Source organism: Pseudorca crassidens, chromosome 19 (assembly GCF_039906515.1).
Source record: "Pseudorca crassidens isolate mPseCra1 chromosome 19, mPseCra1.hap1, whole genome shotgun sequence".
In the NCBI taxonomy this organism is placed as follows: domain Eukaryota; kingdom Metazoa; phylum Chordata; class Mammalia; order Artiodactyla; family Delphinidae; genus Pseudorca; species Pseudorca crassidens.
Window position 1 is genome coordinate 47,550,590 of NC_090314.1, and position 24,726 is coordinate 47,575,315.

The following is a 24,726-nucleotide window of genomic DNA, read 5'->3' on the forward strand; positions in this document are numbered from 1 at the left end:
CAGGGACGGATGATGCTGGGGAAGCAAGGGAGGGAAGCCCCTCTTCATCCTTCTACTCATCCTCCTTTGCCCACATTTCCCCTTGTGGAAGTACTGGCTGCATGAGGGATTCTAGTTTCAGCCCTGCTTCTTCTTGCAGGCCCTTGATATTGGTATATAAATATTCAACTATTTACATTTTAATTCCTTACCACATGGTTAGACTTGGTTATGAATTTATATATTTTAATATCAGAAAAATAAGTATTTTACAAGCAATGCTGAGAAGCCAATATTAGAAAATAACATTTGCAGGTGGCTTGAGGCAGAACAGGGCTCACTCTGTGGCAGTCTCGTGTGCTGTCTCACTTTCCTCACCCGCCTCTGCATCAATCCAATAGGCAGCCAGAAGCTTCTCTGCTGGGGCTTTGATGACTTCCCTGGGGTAAGAAGACTAATGCCAAGGCTTTTACTTTTGAAAGGAACAATTATAGTTTCATTATTTCCTCATTTTAGATGAGAATTTTAAATTGTACCCTATCATTTACGTTGCATCCTTATAGAATATCTCATCCTCATCAGAAGACTCCCTGTCCTGTAGCTTTTGTGCCATGCTTTCCTTGCGTGTGGCGTTGAGAGGCCTATACATAACCCTAAGCCAAAGTTGTGGGAAACGTTCAGCCTTGAGAGCCAGCTGCGGACATGCCAGGCATGCCGCCGCTGCTCGAAGGGACCGTGCCTACTTGTTCCCCTCCTTGTTCCGTTCCACGGGAGATAAACCACCAGGGCCCAGGGATCAGAAAGAATGGAAACTGAGACGAGCAAAGCTGTCTCCCCCCTGCACACGCAGGTTATTCTGCATGATTCTGGGCTTATGGGTTTCCTCCCAGGGAAGTTAACCTTGAAGCCGAGACAGTCTCTAGATGATGTAAACCACCATCTCACAACCAACCTCCTTTTTCTAGCCTATATAATCTGCAACTGTAGCGCAATAAAATTTGCCTTGCCACCATCAGTTGTCTTGGTCCTTCTGACCCCATTCGTCGGTGCTACTTCAGTTCCTTACCCCTTCCCTTCTGACCCTGGGCGGTGAAACCCTCTTTCTCCAGCTGGTCCGTGGCAAGCGGCGCCTGAACAGGGACCTGAAGCATGAAGGCAATTAAAAGAAAGTGCAGGTAAGAGAATCCTTATGCAAAGTATGTGTGGCCACGAGTAAAAGTGAAACTAATAGAGGCGTAAGGCAATAGTCAGAAGTAAAAGAAGATGGGACAAAAGTGCTCAAAGGAGCGTGAATTATTTGCTCAGGTTTTACTTTCGATGCTTAAAGCTCGGGGTAGTAAGGTTTCTACCTCACAGTTGACTGAAGTTTTGCAGCATATCCATGATGTATCTCCCTGGTTTCCTGATGGCGGCTCTGTTGTTATAGAAATCTGGCAGAAAGTTGAAGAAGATTTAAAAAATTATTATGAGTCTCAAGGGCCTACTCATACTCCTGTTGTTACATTTAGTTTGTGGAATCTGATAAAAGAATGTTTAAATTCTGCTCATGATAGTGGTGATTTGAATGTAAAGTCAGAAGAGCCAAAGCCTTCTTCAGGAGATAAAACTGCCTTAATGGCTTCTACACCACCACTTCCTAAATCTAGGGAACTTATTAATTTTGACCTATCAGATGAAGAGGAACATTTCGATTTAACAGATGAGGCTTTTAAACACGAAAGAGAAAAATACCTTGAGGATGATTTTCTAATGGCTGTGATAGGTAAGTCAGCGAAAAAGCTGCAGGTTAATAAGAACTGTCTTCCTCAAAAATCTGCATCTGTGAAAACGCTCAGTCCCTTGCAGCGCGCTGTACAAGGAGCAATAAAGCGAGGAGAAAGATCCTATTTTCTGTTGTCCCGTCATAGAAAGACCTGATCCTAATAATCCTCAACAGGCTATTAGGGAGCATCGGGCTCTTCCTTTTAAAGTTTTGAAAGATTGAAAATCTGCCTGTGCTCGATATGGGCCCACTGCTCCTTTTACTACTGTTACGGTTGACACTATTGCAGGAGAAGCTCTTTCCCCCGCTGACTGGAAGTCTATTGCACGAGCTTGTTTAAATGGTAGCGATTATTTGATATGGAAGTCTGATTTTTATGAACGGGCTGCTGAACAAGCAGAAAAGAATGCTGCCCATAATATTCCAGTTGATTATCATATGCTGGTTGGGGAAGGAAAATATATTTATTTACAAGATCAATTAACTTCTCCCTTTGTTGCTTATCCTCAAATAAATCATTTGGCATTACAAGCCTGGAGGAAATGACCTTCTACACACACAACTGAGGATCTTTCAACAATTAGACACGGACCTGATGAACCATATGCTGATTTTGTAGATGGACTGTTACAGGCGGTGGGGAGACTCATTGTGGACGGACCCACTGGTACAGTTGTAGTTAAGCAACTTGCTTTTGAAAACGCTAATAATGCGTGTCAGGCTGCGATTCGACCTTGGAGAAAACGGGGAACATTGGAGGACCATATTCGCCTTTGTGCAGACATTGGACCTGCTTATATACAGGGTGCTGCTATGGCTGCAGCATTAACTAAAGTGGGATTTAGAAGCAATCAAAAGAAACAAAGACTTGTTTTAAATGAGGAAAGGCAGGTCATTTTGCTAGAGAATGTAGATCTTTTAATCCTAACCCTAGTCCTTCCTTCCCTACTCAAAAACCTCCAGATGGTCGAAAAATCCCTGGTTTATGCCCTAGATGCAATAGGGGAAAACATTGGGCACGAGACTGTCGCTCACTGGCCCACAAGGATGGGATACCACTGTCGGGAAACTCCTCCCGGGGCCTTCCCCGGCCCCAACAAACAACAGGGGCAATGTTTGTGTATCCTCCTCAAATTATCAATCAGACATTAACCAAAAACAAAAACATACAATATCCTTGCTCTCCAGAGCAACACCAGGAAGCGCAGGACTGGAGCTCAGTACCTCCGCCCGATATGTATTACCTCCTGAAATGGGTCCTCAGGCCCTCTCTACGGGCATCTGTGGATCTTTACCCAAGGGTTTGATGGGACTATTATTGGGAAAAAGTAGTGTCACCATGAAGGGTTTAACTATTATGCCAGGAGTCATAGATTCTGACTACGAAAGAGAAATAAAAATCATGGCACAAACTATTAAAAATGTAATAACTATTTCTCCTGATGATAAAATTGCATAATTGCTACTTTTGCCCTTTGTACCTCGTGGACAAATTTTACAACATCAAAAGAGAGGAACAAAGGCTTTTGGATCATCTAATGCTGCCTACTGGATTCAGAAGATAGGGAAAGAACATCCAGAAATGAAATTAACCATTAATGAAAAGGTTTTTTCAGGTTTGTTAGACACTGGAGCTGATGTCTCTGTTATGATGCAGATGCACTGGCCTAAACATTGGCCCGTTAGTCCTACTATTACAGAACTTCAAGGAATAGGACAAAGTTCTTCTCCTGTGCAAAGTAGTCAGTTATTATTATGGCAAAATAGTGAGGGCCATTCAGGATACTTCCAGCCTTATGTTTTGCCTGGGCTGCCTTTAAACCTCTGGGGCCGAGATAAATTAAAAGAAATCGGAGTACTGCTTTATAGTCCAAATTCTCAAGTCTCTGATATGATGTTGGATCAAGGATTTCTTCCCACAAAAGGGCTGGGAACAAATCAACAAGGAACTGTCTATCCTATTGATGTGAAAATAAAAAATGATAGACAAGGTTTGGGTTTTTCTTAGGGGCCTTGGATTCTCCTCCACTCACTGCTGATCCAATTACTTGGCTGACTGATGACCCTGTATGGGTGGACCAATGGCCCCTCACTAAGGACAAATTAGAGGCTGCAGAGTAGGTAGTTATAGAACAATTAAAGTTAGGACACTTAGAGTCTTCCAACAGTCCTTGGAATACTCCTATTTTTATTATCAAGAAAAAATCTGGAAAATATAGGTTATTACAGGATCTAAGAGCTGTTAATAAAACTATGCTAATAATGGGAGCTCTTCAACCAGGCCTACCCTCTCCAACAGCCATACCACACAATTACCATCTTTTAACTGTAGATTTAAAAGATTGTCTTTTCACTATTCCTTTGTTTCCTGAAGATAGAAAACATTTTGCTTTTAGCTTGCCTTCCTTACATTTTAAGGAATGCATGAGGAGATTTCAATGGAAAGTATTGCCTCAGGGCATGGCAAACAGTCCTACATTATGCCAAAAATATGTGGCTCAGGCCTTGACTCCTGTGAGAAAAAGGTTTCCAACGTTATATCTCATACATTATATGGATGATATACTTTTAGCCACTGATAATATTTCTTTATTAGAGACTGCTTTTCAATTTTTACAACAATCCTTACAATCATTTGGCTTGGTCATTGCCTCAGAAAAAATTCAAAGACAATCTCCAGTTTTATATTTGCGAAAATATATTGATACCACTACTATTAGGCCTCAAAAACTGCAAATTCGAGTTGATAATTTAAAAACATTAAATGATTTTCAAAAACGACTTGGAGATATTAATTGGCTAAGGCCTTCCTTAAAACTTACTACTGCTCAATTACAGCCTTTGTTAGATATTCTTTCTTTCTTTATTTATTCATTCATTTATTTGGCTGTGCCAGGTCTTAGTGGCTGCATGTGGGCTCCTTAATTGTGGCATGTGAACTGTTAGTTGCAGCATGCATATGGGATCTAGTTCCCTGGCCAGGGATCGAACCCGGGCCCCCGGCGTTGGGGGCACGGAGTCTTAGCCACTGCGCCACCAGGGAAGTCCTGTTAGATATTCTTAAAGGTGACTCAGATCCTTCTTCTTCACGCTCTATGACTCCAGAAGGATTTCAAGCTTTACAAATAGTTAATAGAGCTATCAGCTCTGTACAATTAACTCGAATACATACTCACCTGCCAATTTCTTTAATTGTTTGTCCAACACCTCATGTACCTACAGCTGTTTTATGACAAACTGTTGGGATTATTGAATGGATTCATATGAAAACTACACCCTCTAAAGTTATTAACCCTTATTATGAACTTATTAGTAATTTAATAATGCAAGGGAGAACTAGATGCTTACAACATATAGGAATAGAACCTTCTCAAATTATTATCCCTTATTCAGTTAGTCAGCAAAATTGGCGTTTTCAACATAGTAATGAATGGGGACTTGCTCTTGCAGGATTTCCAGGAAACCTAGAATGTCATTATCCTGCTGATAATTCAATTTAGTAAAAATAATCTTTACATTTTTCCTTCTATAATCCAACGACACCCTATTCCACATGTACCTTTGGTTTTTCCCAGCGGGTCCTCCTCAGGAATGGCTATTGTACTCATTGACGACGGGACAAAATTGATTGAACAAATTCCATTGACTTCAGCTCAGCGTGTTGAACTACATGCTGTTATTATGGCTTTTGAGCATTTTCCTTCTGTGTCTCTTAATCTGTTTTCTGATAGTAAATACCTTATTGATCTATTACTTCTTTTGGAAACTGCTACCGTAGGACATACTAATGACCCTGAATTATCATCCTCTTTTCATTTGCTTCAACAGCTTACTCGTTCCCACGATGGTCCTGTCGCAGCTCTACCTATCCGTGCTCATTCTAACTTGCCTGGTCCATTGTCTAAACTTAATGCGACTGCAGGTGTTTTAACTTGATCTAAACGTAATCTTTATCCTGTGCATTTTCCTCCCAAAAATAAAGTTAAAGTTACTCTTCCTCCTCAATCTCTTTTCCCTAAAGCAGGACATATCCCAATTTACCGTACGCCTCCTTTCCGTTCGTCAGGCTATCAAGCATGGCTAATGTATTGCATTCGCTACTTGCGTACTGTAAATAAACATGGTTTATATCCAGGACGCCCTTGCGTTATGGTGAGTTATGATCAAACTCCTTTACAAGCAGCACAACACTCACACGCTTTACATCATCAATCAGCTGCCACCTTACGCAAACAATTTTCCCTTACTCGTGAAGCCGTCCGACAAATTGTGAAGCAATGCCCACAATGCTTACCTCACCTTCCTGTTCCACATTATGGTGTTAATCCTCGTGGATTATTACCTAGTCATTTATGGCAAATGGATGTTACTCACATCCCCTCTTTTGGAAATCACAGTTTGTTCATGTCACTATTGATACTTATTCTGGTTTTCTCTGTGCTACAGCACAGACCGGAGAGGCTACCAAACATGTTATTACTCGTTTATTACATTGTTTTGCATTTATGAATATTCCTAAAATTATTAAAACAGATAATGGGCCCGCTTACACTAGTGCTGCTTTTGCAACATTTTGTAGTTCATTACAAATTACCCATATTACAGGCATTCCATATAACCCTCAAGGACAAGGTATTATAGAACGTGCAAATAGATCTTTAAAGCTAACTATTGAAAAAATAAAAAAGGGGGAATCATACAGAACACCACCACATAACCTTAAAAATCATGCTTTGTTTATTTTAAATTTTCTCACTGTTGATAAATTTGGCCATTCTGCAGGGGAGAGGTTGATGGCTAGCAAATAGATGGCTCGCCACAGCTCACAACAAGTGTAGAAGTTGAAGAAGCTCTGCAACTCTCACGAAAATTTGACAGTGTTGATTCAGAAAAAGAAGAAGAAGGAGAGGAGATCAGATGGCAGCGTTAAAATTGAGGATGCGTTTAGCTTGTCATGCAAAGTATACATGGATTTGTGTTACTCCTTATAAGTATAATGACTCTATTTGGGAATGAGAGAAAGTAACAATGCATCTGCTGAGTGTTTGGTCAGATAATAATATTAGTCTTGATCTTAAAAAGTTAAATGCTGAAATTCAGGATATGCAAAATGCACATCTTGACATTTCGCCAGAAGATGTAATTCAAACTTTACTGGATCATTTAAAGTGGTTAAACCCTCAGTCTTGGATTACTGGAGGGTTGTCAGGATTTATTACCCTGGCCATAATTTGCCTATTATTGATAATAATCTTCTCATGTCTGTTTCGTATCCTCATGCAACAATATACTACTCTCGGCACTAAGCTTCATGGAATTATTTTGCAACAAAAATTAAAAAATAAAAAAGGGGGACCTGTGGGAAACGTTCAGCCTTGAGAGCCAGCTGCGGACATGCCAGGCATGCCGCCGCTGCTCGAAGGGACCGTGCCTACTTGTTCCCCTCCTTGTTCCGTTCCACGGGAGATAAACCACCAGGGCCCAGGGATCAGAAAGAATGGAAACTGAGACGAGCAAAGCTGTCTCCCCCCTGCACACGCAGGTTATTCTGCATGATTCTGGGCTTATGGGTTTCCTCCCAGGGAAGTTAACCTTGAAGCCAAGACAGTCCCTAGATGATGTAAACCACCATCTGGCAACCAACCTCCCTTTTTCTAGCCTATATAATCTGCAACTGTAGCATAATAAAATTTGTCTTGCCACCATCAGTTGTCTTGGTCCTTCTGACCCCATTCGTCGGTGCTACTTCAGTTCCTTACCCCGTCCCTTCTGACCCTTGGCGGTGAAATCCTCTTTCTACGGCAGGTCCGTGGCATAAAGTGGCCCCCTTGTCGCGAAAACGCCCTCCTAGAACACAGAAAGGGAAATATTAATTCTGCATCTCCCCTGCTTTCTCTGGCCACAGTACTTTACCCTCCTCAAATTTACCTGACTCTCACTTTCCCCTGAGCTTCTCTTACGCCGCAGAAATCGAAAAAAGCCCCTCGGAGGAAAACACACACAGTTAGTGTTACACGTCATTTTTCATCTCTCGCACAATGTGTTATCTCTGGTCTTATCAGGACTAAACGGGTACCTCAGTCCATAATCACAATGAGCAAAATCACCAAAGCCCCGGGATCTTGAAATTCATTCCATGCACGCTGGCCTTCCAGAAGTTCTCTGTGTCCGTCCAAAATGGACCCCCAGTGTCTCCGGGGAGACCACTGCATGTGGCTTAGCATGGAGTATAGGCAGGATTTTCAGCCCTGTTCACCTTTCCTGGCCCTTGGCCAAGTGCCCTCGTGCGGTGAAAACACTGCACAACGGCCCTGGGCAGAAACACGTTACTCTCTAGATGCGCTTCACACCAGTCCGCTTCGCACTTAGTCGCACATGCAGCATTTGCTGGGGGTGTGGGTGTGGGGAGAAGGTGCTTTTATTTTCCTGGCTGCTCTATCCTATAAGTTGAATCACACCAAGTAAACACGTGAACCCAACAAGCAAAGTTATCTATAGCTCTCTGACTTTCATACTGCAGGGTAGCATTGAGGTGTCAGTGTAAAGTGGAATCAGTTTAAAGGCCATGACCAGCAGGGAAGCACAAAATACTCTTTTTGAATACAAATAGAATAGATCAAAAATCAGTGCACAATAAGTGTGTTTCAGAAACTACTTCTGTCCATATAGTATGTGTCTACTGAATTGTGACATAAAACCTAGCTCACAGCCCAAGCACAGTGTGATCAGTAGAGAAGTCCTCAGTGGAAAGGGACCATCTTCTTTTTGATAATCACTAGCAGTATGACCATGGGACAAGATATTTTCCCTTTCTCTTTCTCCAGTTCCTTATTATAAAAGGAAGAGACAAACTACTGTCTAAAGTTTCTCCCAGTTAAAATTCCATGAGGTTGGGATAAAGGGAATAGAGAGTAGGGGCCTGAAAAACAGTAGGATGAGAAGGGAAGTTTTCTTGCCACTTTACAGAAGGGGCTCATATGTTCTACCTTTCGTCAGCTTTGAGTGAGGCCAGCCCCTAAATCCCCAACCATGTGGCTCTCCCGACCCCAGAGCCTCCTAGAAGGCGTCTGGTCTGGCCTGATGCCTAGGAACCAGGCGTCAGGCCAGCAGGAACAGGTACAACCAAAACCCCTCCCCGTCCACCCTCTTTCCTTAAAGGCTAATGAAAGCAGATGAATCTGTGCCAGTCCTGTTCTAACTCAGCTTGGGCTGGGGAGCTAATTCTGCTGATACATAAATTAGGGTAAACCATTAGGGTAATTAAACTTTCTTGCGGCTTTTGGTGAGGAAATGGAAACAGATGAGTTCTAAGTTCTCCTCTAGTTGAAAAATTCTGCTTTCAGAGACCAATATTTACCTTCTGCTGCTTTTTCTATCTTCGTCTTTTGCGATTCTGTGAGAATAAGTCTGTTTTGAAAGAAAACATGATCATGATTAGCCATTACAACTATTTCCAAATCCTTATTCAATCCTTTTTACTTTATATCTTATCTACCCAGTGAGATGATAACTTTTTAAGGCAAGGAATTCTACCCTGTTTCAAAATCCTTTGACTCTTCCACAGTACCTAACTTAGGGTCTTGCATGCAGCCGGCGATATATTTTATTGACTGTTTTAGATAACGTTCAACAGATAATTCCTAATACAAACTCTTAGAAGTAGGAAAAGAAAATAAAAGTATCTAGCAGAAACCTAAGCTTTGTTTTAAAGTCAAGAACAAGAGTAGGATGCCCATGATCACTGCTACTATTGATCATTGTGGAGGAGGTCTTAATCAGTACGGTAAGAAAAACAAAGTATTGGAAAGGAAGAGACAAACATATTTGCATATGAAACGAGGGACCTAAAAAGACCAAAAGAATCAACCAAAATTCTACTGGAAGTAACATGAGGAAGATGGCTCCATACAAAATCAAGAGATCAACATATAAGCCTCAATAGCTTTCCCATATAACACAAATAACTAACGAAACAACAGAAGAAACATCCCATTTACTATATCCATAAAAATGCATAAAGTACCTAGGAATAAACTTAACCACAAATTTGTAAGACCTATGTGATGAAAATATTAAAACTTTTCTGAAGGACATTAAGAAGAAGTACTTACATGGCATGAGATACCATCCTCCTAGAATGCTGTAAAGAGGTCAATTCTCCGCAAATTAACCTACAAATTCAATGCAATCCATTTATATCTAAAATAATTTTTAAATAAAACCTAGCCAGCTGACACTTGGTAGAGAATATATGTAAGAATAGTTATGAAATGTATGAAAAAGAAGGTCAAAGATTAGGACTTTGCCCTACCAGATATAAAATATGTTATAGAGCAACTAGAATTAAGCAGTGTGATATTGGTACTGGTGGTACAGGACAAGATAACTGGATCACAGAATAGAGTCCAGATGAAGAGAAAATATTAGACCAGGGAAGAAAGAATAAACTATTCAGTGAAAGATTTGAAAACAACTAGATCTTCATGTAGGGGGAAAAAGTTACATCCCTTACCTCAACCACACTAAAAAAGAAATACAACAAATTCTAGACAGATTATAAAAGTACTTGAAGAAAATATTAGAGATGATTTTTACGTCATGAGGTGACAAAGACCTCGCTAACAAAACCCACCCCACCTGAGCCATGAGGAGAGGACGGGCAGATACGGTGGCAGACTGTCAACACACCTCCTACTCTTCACAGCCCTTGCCCCACTTTCCCCTGGACTGTTTGTCTTCTTCTTGTTGACTCATGAAACTCTTGGGAGTTCCCTGGTGGTCCAGTGGTTAGGGCTTGGCTCTTTCACTGCTGTGGCCCGAGGTTCAATCCCTGGTCAGGGAACTAAGATCCCGCAAGCTGCACAGCATGGCCAAACCCCACCACCTCCAAACAAACAAACAAACAAACAACTCTTCATAGTAAAGAAATACTGGCTTTCATTGAATTTCAGGGTTTCGAATCTTTCCAGTGTTTTTGTCTCTAAGGAGACACGACAAAAGAGTGGAGTAGGGAGCACAAGCTTTGCAGTCGGGTGAAACTGGCTTCTGCTTTTGGTTTGGCCCCTGGGCCCTCACACTGATCTCCTTCATCGATGAAGGAGGGATAGTAATATCATCCTCACAGGACTGTGGGCATTAAATCAGACAATATATGGAAAACTCTTCATCTTACACTTGGCATGAATCAGTGCTAAGCTGGTGTCACAGACAAGATGGTGGAATGTATCAAAGGCTCTGCTTGTGGCATCAGGCTCTGAAGGCTCTTTCCCACCATAAGATTATAAAAATATTGCTTTTATTCTCCTCTAATACCTTTATGTGGTCTTTCTTCACATTTATGGAAATACGTTTATTTAAGATGAAAAATGGGGATCTGCTATTATTTACCCCCAAGGAGTTAGGCAGCTATTCTATCACCATTTATTCATTTTCTTCCACTGATTGGAATATTGAAACATGACATTTCAAAAGTCTTAACAACACATGGGTCTACTGCTGGACTCTATGCTACTTCAAGTAAATATTCGGCTGCATTATTCCTCACTGTGGAATTGACATAATGCCTCATCTCTGTTCCGTTGAACCCCATTATTGTCTACCATAGGAAGAACACTGCATGGCCCCTGTCCTCAAAAAGCTTATCACATAAGTGGGGAGAGGAAATAACGGTTAGGACTCCTCGCTTTCACTGCCGAGGGTACAGGTTCAATTCCTACTTGGGGAACGAAGATCCTGCAGGCCAAAACAAAACAAAACAAAACAAATGTAAGGTTAAACTACCTAGAAGTTAAAAACAATAAAAAGGGGACTTTCCCGAAATTCTAAAAAGGCAAAAGGCCATATGCCACCTGGAGATATAGAGGGTACAGTCTGGGCAATGGCCAATGACTAGCAAGCTGACCCCATGCCAGTCCCCAGCCTCTTGGCTCAGAAATCATACTCTTCCTCACCAAGAGAGAACTCACGTCTTCCTGTTGTGGCGGTCGCACTTTATCAATATCACAGGATTGATCAAAAATCAGAATGCCAAATTATTACTTGACAATGAGAAATACATCTCTTCTACACACAGGGCATCCGTGTCTGCACAATGAGAGAATTGCCTTCTGTGGAGACAGGCCTCCGTGGCACACTAAAGCACAATCACACGATCGGAGGCTACTTGGTGAGAACAGAATTAGAAAAGGAATCAGCTGAATCGAGAATTTAATGGGAAGGCCTGAGGTAGCTGGATCCGTCCATCTCCTCCACAGGCACAGCCTGGCTAGGGGCCCTGACTCGTCAGTTATGCTGCCTAAGGTGCCATCTCTACTCTCGGGCAATGTGAGGATGGGCACTGCCCATGCTGGTCTCTCCTCACCTTTTCTATGCTTTCACTACTGACCAACCCTCCTGCAGATAGACACATTTCTCGTTAGAAGTTAGTACATCATGTCAGGTTGTATTCAAGTCTGATAGGGCTGCAAGCCATTGGTCCTTACGGACTTCTGCTCAGCTCCATGATGTGCTAACTTTGGTGTTTCTCTCTTGGGGGGCTGCCTTTTAAAAAACTGCTTACCACTTTTGTGAGTTCTGAGGGGAGGGACCGCTTTGCTATGGCCCCTAAGAAATGGTGACAAACCTCACAGGACTAGGATCAGGAGGGCTGCAGTATTCAGGGAAGGCTTTACGAAGACAGATATCTGAACTTGAGTTGGCTTTTCAGAGATTCATAGGACTTCCACAGGCAAAGCAAAATAAAGGAAGTTTAGATGGGCAAAGGCACAGACCAAAGTAGGAATGGGTATGGTGTAACGAGCGTATAGTGAGGAGCCGCTTTGGCTGGAATGGAGGGAGGCCATTACAAGAGAAAAGGTAAATAAAGTAGGTTGGATTCGAAGGGTAGAATCAAGATTCTCAGCTTATTAAAACCACTCTTTTAATGTTAGCAACTGCCTGTGGGGAAAAGTAATAAACCATTGTGTAACCGAACAAAAGGTAAACAGGCTACCTCCAGGAATAGGCTACTATAAATATGACATACTTTAGGGTAGCCTGCTGCAGGATTTTACTTGCAGTGGTTTAATGGAACCTATCTACACAATTCCTAACACACCGGAGAAGAAAGATGCTAAGTAAACCTAAGGAATTGAAAAGATCACACTTTTATCGTTTAGGCATGTCCTTTTACCTCTCCCAGGGTGACTGATAGCTCCATGACTTTGGAGATCGTATATCTCTCATCATTTCAGCCAACAAGGAAAGAAATCAAAAGTAGAATGAGAGTGACTGCTGAGTACATCAAATCAGCATCGTTTTCTGAGTTGAAGGAATTTTACTATCATGTCAACTCTGGCCTTCCTATAAACTTAACTTGTCAAAATAGTCCAATGGCTTGTTATCATGGATCCAATTCCATAGAGATTTCCTGGGAGTGGAGTTCCTTTAAAAATCCTGTGGGGACTTCCCTGGTGGCGCAGTGATTAAGAATCCGCCTGTCAGTACAGGGGGCACGGGTTCGATCCCTGGTCTCGGAAGGTCCCACATGCTGCAGAGCAACTAAGTCCCTGCGCCACAACTCCTGAGCCTACACGCCAAGAGCCCGTACTCCATAACAAGAGAAGCCACCTCAGTGAGAAGCGCGTGCACCACAATGAAGCCCCAACGCAGCCAAAACAAACAAAAAAAGAAAACACAAGAAAACATCCTAGGAATATACTTTTCAGTAAAAGAACAAAGTGTATGTCAGTCCTTATGACTAAAGAGAAGAATCAAGTAGTAGTAGGTGGAAAGGTGGATTTCATTCTCAGCTTGTGAGTTCTGAATCTGAATTAAGTATTGTCCTTACCTCAATGAGACAGAGAATTGTAACCCAAATCGTCACTACTGCAGATATGGATATTGCCAAGATGAGTCTGTTCTTATAGCCATATGCTGGAACTTCTTTTGTGAGCTAAAAAAACAAATAACAACTTTTTAAAAACAAGGAGATAGAAGGGATAAAAACTGACTATTCTTAAACCTATTCTAAACGCTAGCTAACTATTCTTAAACTACTATAAAACCCAATCCTTTCAGGCGAGTAGCTTCTATAAGAACAAGCCAAATTTAATGTTGTTAATCTTATCATTAGCATTTTCTTCTACAATTTATTTATCTACAATTTATTTATCTTGTGTTATGTCCTTTTCTCGTCTGCCCCAGGAATAGTGCCACCTGTCTAAATGAGCAAAGTGAGAGATCACTGTCCTAGCCCGTTTCATGGCTGAAGATAAGATAGAGACTAGGAGCCCGTGGCATTCCTGCTTGGGCACGTTAATGGCGTGTCCTAAACTGAGTAAAAGTCCAGCTCCCGTGTGTCAGGGGTTACCCTCACCTCACTTGACTCCTGCCCTTTCTGCTCACTCTGGGCTTCTGTGCTCTCACTGATATAGTTGTCAGCGTTCCACTGGTCCGTATCCCCCTCCGCTTCGGACACATTTACTTCTTGCTGCTTGCTGAGAAGCTTCATCAGGAGGCCTGTTCTAGAGATGAGGTTGGCACAGGCCAGCTGCACGTGGGTCTCCGAGCAGTTCATTTTTAAAGTCTGGATAACATGAGAAATGAGCCTTCGCATGTCATTGTTGGGGATGAGGGACCGTAGCTGCTGGTTTAGCTGAGTTTCAACTTGATCACCCGGGGATGTGAGCCCTGGGAAAGTGAAGCCTGTGGGCTTAGAGGATAATTCAGTGCCCGTGTTGTGGTACTCCCATCGTGTTTGGTTGGTGTGTTGAACAGTTGGCATACTGTTGTCTGCAGCAACAGTAGAATGTGCAGTGGACACGTTCCTATGGGTAGTGTTTCCAGGGCCGTTTCCTCCTGGCAGAGTAGAGTTTCCTGTAGAAATAATTTCTTCAGAAACATTTTGTGCAGTATTGTTTCCTGAAGTAGTGTTTTCTGTAGAAGGGTCTGAAGGAGAAAATAATTCTGGAAAAGGCTTTTCCTGAGAAGTCACTTCTCCTGAAGATGAAACAGCCTCTCGTGGAGGGGAATTTATGAGACTCCTCAGTACAGAGAACGGAGGGCTTGCAAGCATCATTCTAGTGAGTGAACTTTTCTTTCTGAACTTTCCACTCCTTTTGCCTTTGGGTTTTCTGTGGACCCGATGAGACCTAATTTTATGGAAGATGTATTTTTTTCCAGAATGTGAGATTAGTTCGAAGTCCTTAATGTTTCTAGTTCTAGCCTTTGCATCCTCTAAAACATGAAGAGTGTTGGATAAGTCTTTTGATGTGCTTTTAACGTCAGATGGGGATTTTGGAGGGATGGAGGCAGAAGGCCTGCCCTTGAAGTACTGTTTCCGGGAAGAGGAGCCTGCTGCCTTGTGTTCCTTTATGAATGAAGACTCTGCATTGGAGGACTTTCCCACCAGCTTCCTGGGACTCTGAACCATGAGAAGCTGTTTCAGCTTTCTTGGGGATGGCCTCCTGAGCCTTCTTTCTTCAGCAGTGTTCGCCTCAGATGGCTGGGCATTCTGTTTCCCCCTGACGCTCTCATCTCCCACTGCTTTGAGGTGCATTTTCTGTATGCCCCTTGGGCCCTTGAGGACCCTGTTCACTCTCAGCAGCCTTTCCTCTGTACTCTCAGTGTTTGCGAGGCTGTCTTTCTGTGGTTGGGCAGTTTGCAATTTCTTTTGAAAGATGTAGCTTTTAAACGTGGCACTTGAAATGTTGGAACGCGTACGCGTGGCAGGTTTTTCTTCCTTTTTAACCTCATCAATTTTTTCTTGAGTTTCTGCATCTAACAAATGTTCCACAAAATGGAGTTTCCTCAATTTGTTTTTATGAGTTGAATTCTTGGGTACAGGTGTAACAGAAGGGCTCCTTGTATTGCCTTTCAAAAGGCCCTGCGGCATATCTCCATCTGGTGTATTTGAGAAAAGAAGTTGAATGAATGGGAATAATGTTGATTCCACATCTCCTAGATTTCCCTCTGAGGTATAAGGCAGTATGTCATTTAGTGTACTGATAATATCACTTTTATTCTTAAAGTCCAGCTGCTCATTCATGAAGCCTGACAAGCTGACAGCACTTTTATCTGACGACGCCCTCTCGGACTCAATAGTCAGCTCAGTGGTGGTGTTCTTTTTCCGGGCTTGTAACACCTTCATCAACGATCCTTCTGCATTCCCTATAGATGTTTCTTCATCTGTCAAAAAAGAAGGGACTGTTTTTGATCATTGAACACTGATGGGACAGCTTTTTGTCAGTCCACAGCCAAATAAATTAGGAATCAGTCAAAGTTTGAGTGCCACTGAGGAGTAAAAGAAACCCACACTTAAGCCTATGACTGGCAACAACAAAATGTGAAAAAGATATCTCTTGAAAAAGTGGCTATCTACTCAGAAAATTCTGTAGCGTGAAATATAGTAACTATGTTCAGGATTACTCCACTGGTTCCCAGGGGCCAGTACTCAAGAAAATGCAAGGCTGGAAGACAAATATTCCCCTACTCAGCTGGACTCTCTGCAGATCTACTGTGACTCCTCCCATTCATATACACCATCCTGTCCTGCCTCAGAGGCAGAGGAGTGTGAGGCTTCCTCTCTCCACCTCTTCAGTGTGCTTGTGTTCTTGCTGCTATCACAGATGACCACGACAACAACCGCCGCTAACAGGTCGTCATCTGGACATGTCCTTCTCCACCCGCCCACCGAGTCCTTTGCTCAGTCCCTGCTTCCATATATCCCAGAGCCCATAACACAAGGATCTATACAGAAAAAAACACTATGTCCACCCTGGCTCTTTGCTAAAATTTGGGCAGGGATCTGGGGTATAAATTCAGAGATTTGCCAGATTATATGCCAATGTGGAATGTTCAACAAATCAATGGAATAATACTTGAGGTCTTCAACTGCAGAAGGGAACAAGCAACTTCTGTCAGATGGCTACTTTGCTTTCATTTCATTTTACTTCTAATATTTCCAGCTTTACTTGGGGAACCATCCAAAGCTTCTGACTGTGTGAAGGCAATGTGTACCATTGTGCAGGTGGGCTTCTCTTCCAAAAGGATTAAAAGTAGTTTTGGTGAGGGTCAGAGGAGGAGGGGAGGGTCATGAGAAAGGAGGAGCATGGGCTTGCAGAGAGCCCCAAACTTGGGACAGGAGATCGGGGCACTAGGGTCACAGCACTTAACACCTCTGATCTTGTTTTTTCTCACCTGTAAAAGGAGAGTAAAAATGCCTTTTCTGCCCACATCTGGGGGAGAAGGGAGTAATAATAATTAGTAAAGTGTCTGGGGGAGTTCCCTGGTGGTCTGTTGGTTAGGACCCGGCACTTTCCCTGCTGTGGCCCGGGTTCAATCCCTGGTTGGGGAACTAAGATCCCACAAGCTGTGTGGCACGGCCAGAAAAAAAAAACCGTGTTGAAAAATCAGCAATATTGCCTTTATATAAGGTGCAAAGTGTTGTTTGTAGGATGTGCTCTAGATCACTGAAAGAGGCTTGTATTCAAGCTACCTGGGCATGAAAGTACATTTTGGAAGTCATCAAGTTAGTACCAATAAATCTAATATATAGAAAAATAGTTGAAACCCCCTGAGTGTTTTGTGGATAGAAAAGCTTGAGATTCAGAGCAAGCTCAGAGCTAGACAGTCTAAGAATAAACTAGCTCTCCCGTCCATTAGAAGGGCTAGGTAGCAGCTTCTGGTTATGGAACCAGAAAATCTCAGGCTCCAAATAGGACATAAAACAGCATCACTTGTACTGTTTAAAAAATTGCAGAAACACACAAAATAAACAAAAATATATTTACACCTCTCCTATGAGACAAAGAGTACCTGAGACTTAATGTATATAAAATCAGTTTACAAAATGTGATGCGCTATATGAATAAGTTCTCATTTGCAGAGAGCACAGCATAGGATATGTGGTCATTAATGTGAATTCCCTTCCCCCTTCCATTCCTTTCTCTTGTTCCATTATGTATGCAGATCAGTTATATTAGCTTAATAATGTAACCAAGCATCTGATTTTTAGCAAGGGGGTAGTTCTTAGAAACTTAGGGAGCTGGAACTCTGAATGAATGAATTAAAACAATGCAATTACACCACTAATTTTAAAATTTATCATCATTGATTAAAAATAAACATTAAAAAATTAAATTAACAATTTATTATCCCGCAACTGAGACTCACCACAAGGTGTCACGTCTGTCAGGCATTCACTGTCACAACGCAGCTTGACTGTCTTACAGGCAACCTCAATACTATCTTTAAATTGGCAGAGGCAGCAGCCCATACGGCTAGGTAAGATCCTATAAATGGAAACACTGGTCATTAAAGTTGTGATAAAACAGTTACTTGAGTAGGTAGAAGGGGGAGTCCAAGGCCCCCACAGACCAGTGCAAAAAGGAGTTCTTGGGGCTCATGGGCTGGAGAACAGGATAGGGGCCGGTTGGCCAATTGCTGCTCTTGACTGTTGTAAATAAATATAGAGGAGGAGAGAGGTGCCCAACAGAAGGATTAGGATGGCAGTAGGTATGGTATGCCTAGAAAAAAGGGAATAGGGATTAGAATTGGGGGACATTGATCTGTAATTTGATTCAGAAATATCTCCTTCCAACCCGAAAGCCTTTGGGTTGAGAGTACACAGGAAGAAGGCAGACTTCTAAGAAGAGTCTGAATAAGGCCGCACTTTCTGGAGTCCCTTTCTCAGTTCCTACTTGTCAGTAGTAATATATCAGAAGTTATTCTAGTAATAAAAAAGCATCGTGTGGTTAAACAATAACAGATATCACATTGGCCAAATCTAGACAAATGGAACATTCCAAAGAATAACATGATCATTATAATAAGGTATAACATAGTTAATTTAGAAAAAAGCACATGAGTTCATAATGATACTCAAAATGAAAAGTGGGGAGCTCTTCTCTATAGAATCATGTCAGCTAATAAATGCAAAAGGAATGATAGATTAGGAAAGTGTCATTTTGCAAGTATCAATGTAATAATCGATTCAGACAAGGATTATCATTGATGCACAGTTGGGTGAAGAGTTATTTGAAAGTAGGATCTCCACTGATCCCAAAGTATGGGACCTCATATTATTTATCAATTACCAAGGGGAAAAATAACTTCACAATGGAGAGATATGGAAGAAACCACCTTAATCAAGGGATCAGACTTAGCACTGGGCCACCTGAAGTGATGAAGTATGAAGAATACATCACCTATATAGTATTCTTCCCCAAAATATTTACTTTGAATCAAATGAGGAAACAGACAAATCCAGATTGTGGGGCAGTTTACAAGACAACTGGCTTAGACTCTTCAAAAATGCCAATGTCATAAAAGACAAAAAAAAAAAAAAAAAGAATAGCAGGGAAATATTCTAGATTAAAGGAAACAAAGACATGACATGCAATGCCTAATCTTTAATTGGACCCTGTATAAAAATAAAACAGACTTAAAGAACATTATTGGCTACTGGCCAAGATGAAGTAACAAGGACCAATTTAACCTCCCACCTGAAACAATGAAAGCATCAGGCAGAACATATGAAACAAAACAGTTTTCAAGAAACTGCACGTCAGGCAATACAGTTCAGTGATCCCCAGAAGATGGAAAATAAATGAACTGATACCTATAATAGCCCTAACTTACTTCTCTGAGTGAGTTTCCAGGTCATGGTACAGGGAAGAGAAGTCCAGGCTGAGACTGGTGGACTCCCTGACTGAGGAAATGGAGCTGAGAGTCTGGGAAAACCAAGGTAACTAGAGTTCACAAAGCAGAGTATGAGAGAGAAAAGAAGTGCACAGACAACGAACTCTGGGGATATGCAGAGGGATCTCTTGAGAATTCAACACAGTATTGGTCAGTACATTTGTGTGAGGAATTACTTGATGCCAGGAAAAGAACCACATTAATAATAAGAATAACTGGTTATCACACAGGGTTGTAGGAATAGTACCTGTTCCTACAAGTCAGACTGGAAAACCTCATGATACTCAGAAAGGACTTGTCTCAGTAGTTGCAAATAATGAGCTCCAGACTAAAGGCTACGTGGACTCCTACCCAACGAATCTTAACAGCTAGATGTAAAAGAATAAAACTGTTTTGAGTAACTTAATTTCACAAAAGCAAAGCCCAAGCATTTTACAGGAATATAAATATATATAGCACACAATAAACTAAACTCACAACATCTGTTATCATATGAAAAATTGCCAAGCATGCAAAGAAGTAGGAAAATATGACCCATACTGAGGAGAAAAGGCAACCAATCAAAACTAACCCATAATCTACACAGATGTTAGACTTGGTAGAAAAGAACATTTAAAAAGGTATTACACATGGGGCTCTCCTGAGCCTGCGCATCCGGACTCTGTGGTCTGCCACGAGAAAGGCCACAACAGTGAGAGGCCCGCGTACCAGAAAAAAAAAAAAAAGTTATTATACATGAAGAAAAGTTATTAGAACTGTATTTCAGTTGTTAAGAAACCCAGGCTAAACACTGAAAATGTTAAGTAGAGGCATGGAAAATGCAAAACAGACCCAAATTGAGCTTCTAGAGATTACAAACAAAGTCTAAATGAAAAAGACATTGAATGAGGTTAATGGGAGATTAGACACTGCAGAAGAAAGGGTCAGTGAACATTAAGGCACAGTAATAGAAACTATCCAAAATGAAACAAAACGTGTAACAAAACAAAACAACAACAAAAATGAATAGAGCATCAGCGAATTGTGCAACAACTTCAAGTGGTCTAATACATGTGTACTTAGAGTCCATGAAGGAGAGGAGAAATACAAAAAATTGAAGAAATAATACCCAAAATTTGTCCACACTGGTGAACACTATAAACCCACAAAGTCAAGAAGATCAATAAACGTTAAGCATAAGAAACATGGACAAAACTACACCAAGGCACAAAAAATAATCAAATTGCTCAAAACCAGCAATAAAGAAAAAAGTTAAAAGCAGCCAGAGGAAAAACCTATACAGTACATACAGAGGAACAAAGATAACAATGACAGGAGAATTCTTGTTGGAAACAATGTAAACGAGAACTCAGTGGAATAACATCTTTAAAGTAGTGAATTGAATTCTATCAACCTAGAATTCTACACCCACAACTGTCAAAACAAAAGCAAAATAAAGACTATCTCAGACATACAAAACCTGAAAGAATTCATTACTAGTAGACTTTCCCTATAAGAAATGTTAAAAGAAGTATTTTTAAGCAGAAGGAAAATGTCACCAGATTGCAATATGTATCTACACAAAAGATTAAGAATACTGGAATTGGGACTTCCCTGGTGGTTCAGTGGTTAAGAATCTGCCTGCCAATGCAGGGGACACGGGTTCGATCCCTGGTCAGGGAAGATCCCACATGCCGCAGAACAACTAAGCCCGTACGCCACAACTACTGAGCCTGTGCTCTAGAGCCTGTGTGCCACAACTACTGAAGCCCATGCACCTAGAGACTGTGCTCTGCAACAAGAGAAGCCATCCAATGAGAAGCCGGTACACCACAATGAAGGGTAGCCCCTGCTCGCCGCAACTAGAGAAAGCCCAGGCAAAGCAAAAAAGACCCAACAGAGCAAAGAAATAAATTTAAAAAATACTTTAAAAATTTTTTTAAAGGATTTTAGGCAATCAATATATGTCTCTGACCACAATGGAATTAAATTAGAAATTTAAAATGCTGAAAAAGCTCCAAATATTTGGAAACTAAACAACACACTTCTGAGTAACTTTGTGGTCAAAGAAGAAATCAAAAGGGAAATCAAAAACTATTTTGAACTCACTGAAACTGAAAACATATTATGTCAACATGTGGGATATTGCTAATGCTGTACTCAGCTTCCTCAACTTCCACCTTAAACTGGAAAAACGAGAGCAAATTAAGCACAGAGTAAGAGAAGAAAGAACACAATAAAGGTCAAAGTAGAAATAAATAAACTGCAAAATAGAAAAGTACTATAGATATTAAAAGGATAATAAGAGAATATTATAGAATACTTTATACCAATAAATTCAATATGAAATGGACAAATTCTTTGAAAGACATGCACTACTAAAGTTTATTCAAGAATAAGGATATTAAAGAAATTGGATGTGCAGTTTAAAACCTTCCAACAAAGAAAGCTTCAAGTCCAAATGGCTTAACTGATAAATTCTATGGAACATTTAAGGAATAAAATAATGCCAATTCTACACAAACTCTACCAGAAAGTTGAAGAGAAGGGAATACTTCCCAACTTATTTATAAGGCCAACTTTCACTATACCAAGATTAGACAATGACATTACAAAAAAACTATAGACCAATCTCTCTCATGAACTCAGAGGCAAAAATTCTTAACAAAATTTTAGCATATCAAATCCAATAATATATAAAAAGATGATACATCATGACCAAGTGGGGTTTATCTCAAGAATGAAAGGTTGCTTTAATATTTGAAAATCAACTTACCCAACTTACTACACTAAAAAAGAAAAATCAGGACATCTCTGGTGGGGCAGTGGTTAAGAATCCACCTGCCGGTGCAGGGGACATGGGTTTGAGCCCTGGTCTGGGAAGATCCCACATGCCATGGAGCAACTAAGCCTGTGCACCACAACTACTGAGCCTGCGCTCTAGAGCACGTGACCCACAACTACTGAGCCCATGTGCCACAACTAGTGAAGCCCGTGCACCTAGAGCCCGTGCTCTGCAACAAGAGAAGCCACCGCAATGACAAGCCTGCATACTGCAATGAAGAGTAGTCCCTGCTCGCCACAACTAGAGAAAGCCTGCGTGCAGCAAAGAAGACCCAATGCAGCCAAAAAATAAATAAACAAATTAAGAAGAAAAGAAGGGGAAAATCACATAGTCATTGCAATAGATGCAGGAAAAGAATGAAAGAATCTAACACCCATTCCACATTAAAGAAAAGAACAGCCCTCAGTAGACTAGGAATGGAAGGAGACTTCCTCAACTTGATAAATGACTTCTACAAAATACCTAACATCATATTTAATGGTGAAGGACAAAGTACTTTCTCTCCAGGATCAGGACAAAGGCAAGGCTGTCTGCTCCCATTACTTCTATTTGACATTGCACTGAAGGTTCTAGCCAGTGCCATAGGGCAAAAGAAAGAAAAGAGATATTCAGAATGGAAAGGAAGAAGTAAATCTATCTTTATTTGCAGATAACATGATTATGTAGAAAACCTGATAGAATCTACAAAAATGCTACTGGAACTAATAAATGAGTTTATCAAGTTTGCAGGGTACACGATCAACATACAAAAAGATTAATTGATCTCAACAAACAATCAGAGATCAAAGTTTTAAAATACTACTTATAATAGAATCAAACATATAAAATACTTAGAATGAATCTGACAAAAGATGTAAAAGACTGGCACACTGAAAACTGTAAAATGTTGCAGGGGGAAATTAAGGAAGACCTAAATAAATGGAGAGATATAAAGTATTCATGGATCAGAAGATTCAATATTGTTGAGACATCAATTGTCCCCAAATCGATTTATAGATCAAAATTCCAGTAGGCTTTTCTATAGAAATTGACAAGCTAATTCTAAAATTCATATGGAAATAAAGTTTAGAATAACTAAAACAACTTTGAGAAAGAACAAAGTTGAAGAACTAACAGTAACTGATTTCAAGGCTTATGAAACTACACCTTCAAGACACTGTGATAGTAGTGTAAAGATAGACAAAAAGGTCAAAGGAACAGAATAGAAAGTTCTGAAGAAGAAAGATGTGGAGAACTGACTTTCAGGTTCAAAAGTTTTTAAGTGGAGAAACGATAGTCTTTTCAACAAATGATGCTGGAAAAATTGAATATCCAGGTGCAAAAAGAAAAAAAAAAAAGAAGTTCCATCCAAACCATATACAGAAATGAACTCAAATTGGTTCAAAGATCTAAATGTAAAACATAAAACTATAAAACTTCTAGAACAAAACAGGTGAGGGCTTCCCTGTTGGTGCAGTGGTTGAGAGTCGGCCTGCTGATGCATGGCACACAGGTTCGTGCCCCGGTCCGGGAAGATCCCACATGTCGCGGAGCGGCTGGGCCCGTGAGCCATGGTCGCTGAGCCTGCGCGTCCGGAGCCTGTGCTCCGCGGCGGGAGAGGCCAAAACAGTGAGAGGCTGGCGTACCGCAAAAAAAAAAAAAAAAAAAAAAAAACAGGTGAAAAATTTTATGACCTTGCGTTAGACAAGATTTCTTAGATACAACACCAAAAGCATAATCCATAAAAGAATAAAATAGATAAATTAAACAGCATCAAAATTAAGAACTTCTGCCCTGCAAAAGACACTCCTGAGAGAACAAAAAGATGAGTCACAGAATGGGAGAAAATACTTAGCAACTTACATATTGGATAAAGGACCAATTTCCAGAATATATAAAGAACTCTCAAAACTCGAGAAAAATATAGATAAAAGATTCAAAGATATACAGATGGAAAATAAGCATATGAAAAGATGTTTGACATGATTAATCATTAGGGATGCCACAGTGAGATACAGCTACACACCTATTAAAATATGTAAAATTAAAAATATTGAGCATAGCAAATGTTGGCCGCAACGTGAAGAAAATGCACCTCTCATACACTGCTGGTAGAGATGTAAAATGATCAAACCACTATGGAAAATAGGTATTTTTTAAAAACTTAAACATACACTTACCAATGATCCAGCCATTCTACTTGCAGGTATTTACCCAAGAGAAATGGAAGTACACATCCACACAAAGACTTGTACACAAATATTCATAGCAACTTTATCTGTAATAGACAAAGACTGAAACAACTCAAATGTCCATCAATGGTGAATAGATAAATGGTGGTACATACATATAATGGAATACTATTCAGCAATAAACAGAAATGAATTACTGATATATGCAACAATATGGATGAAGATTAAAATAATCATGCTGAGTTAGAAGCCAGTTAGAAAAAAGTATACCCTGTATGATTCCATTTCCATAAAATTCTAGAAAATGCAGA

The 24,726-nt window shown here is 40.7% G+C and overlaps 1 protein-coding gene across 7 annotated transcripts in view; it reads right to left on the bottom strand.

Moving 5' to 3' along the window:
* LOC137211954 (leucine-rich repeat-containing protein 37A3-like) overlaps window positions 1-24,726 on the bottom strand; it is a 113,934-nt gene that overhangs the window by 56,109 nt on the left and 33,099 nt on the right. The window contains exons 8-14 of one of the 7 annotated variants that reach the window (XM_067714750.1): window positions 17,894-18,012; window positions 14,097-15,907; window positions 13,569-13,673; window positions 9,099-9,148; window positions 7,670-7,724; window positions 7,501-7,588; window positions 930-1,409 (exon numbers count right to left, since the gene is read on the bottom strand). In XM_067714750.1, the coding sequence (XP_067570851.1) occupies window positions 7,538-7,588; window positions 7,670-7,724; window positions 9,099-9,148; window positions 13,569-13,673; window positions 14,097-15,907; window positions 17,894-18,012 (2,191 nt within the window). In that variant the 3' untranslated portion in view covers window positions 930-1,409; window positions 7,501-7,537. Of the gene's footprint in view, window positions 1-929; window positions 1,410-6,455; window positions 7,589-7,669; window positions 7,725-9,098; window positions 9,149-13,568; window positions 13,674-14,096; window positions 15,908-17,893; window positions 18,013-24,726 lie in introns of those variants that run through there. The other 6 variants (XM_067714749.1, XR_010937289.1, XM_067714748.1 and 3 more) reach the window with 6 other exon arrangements.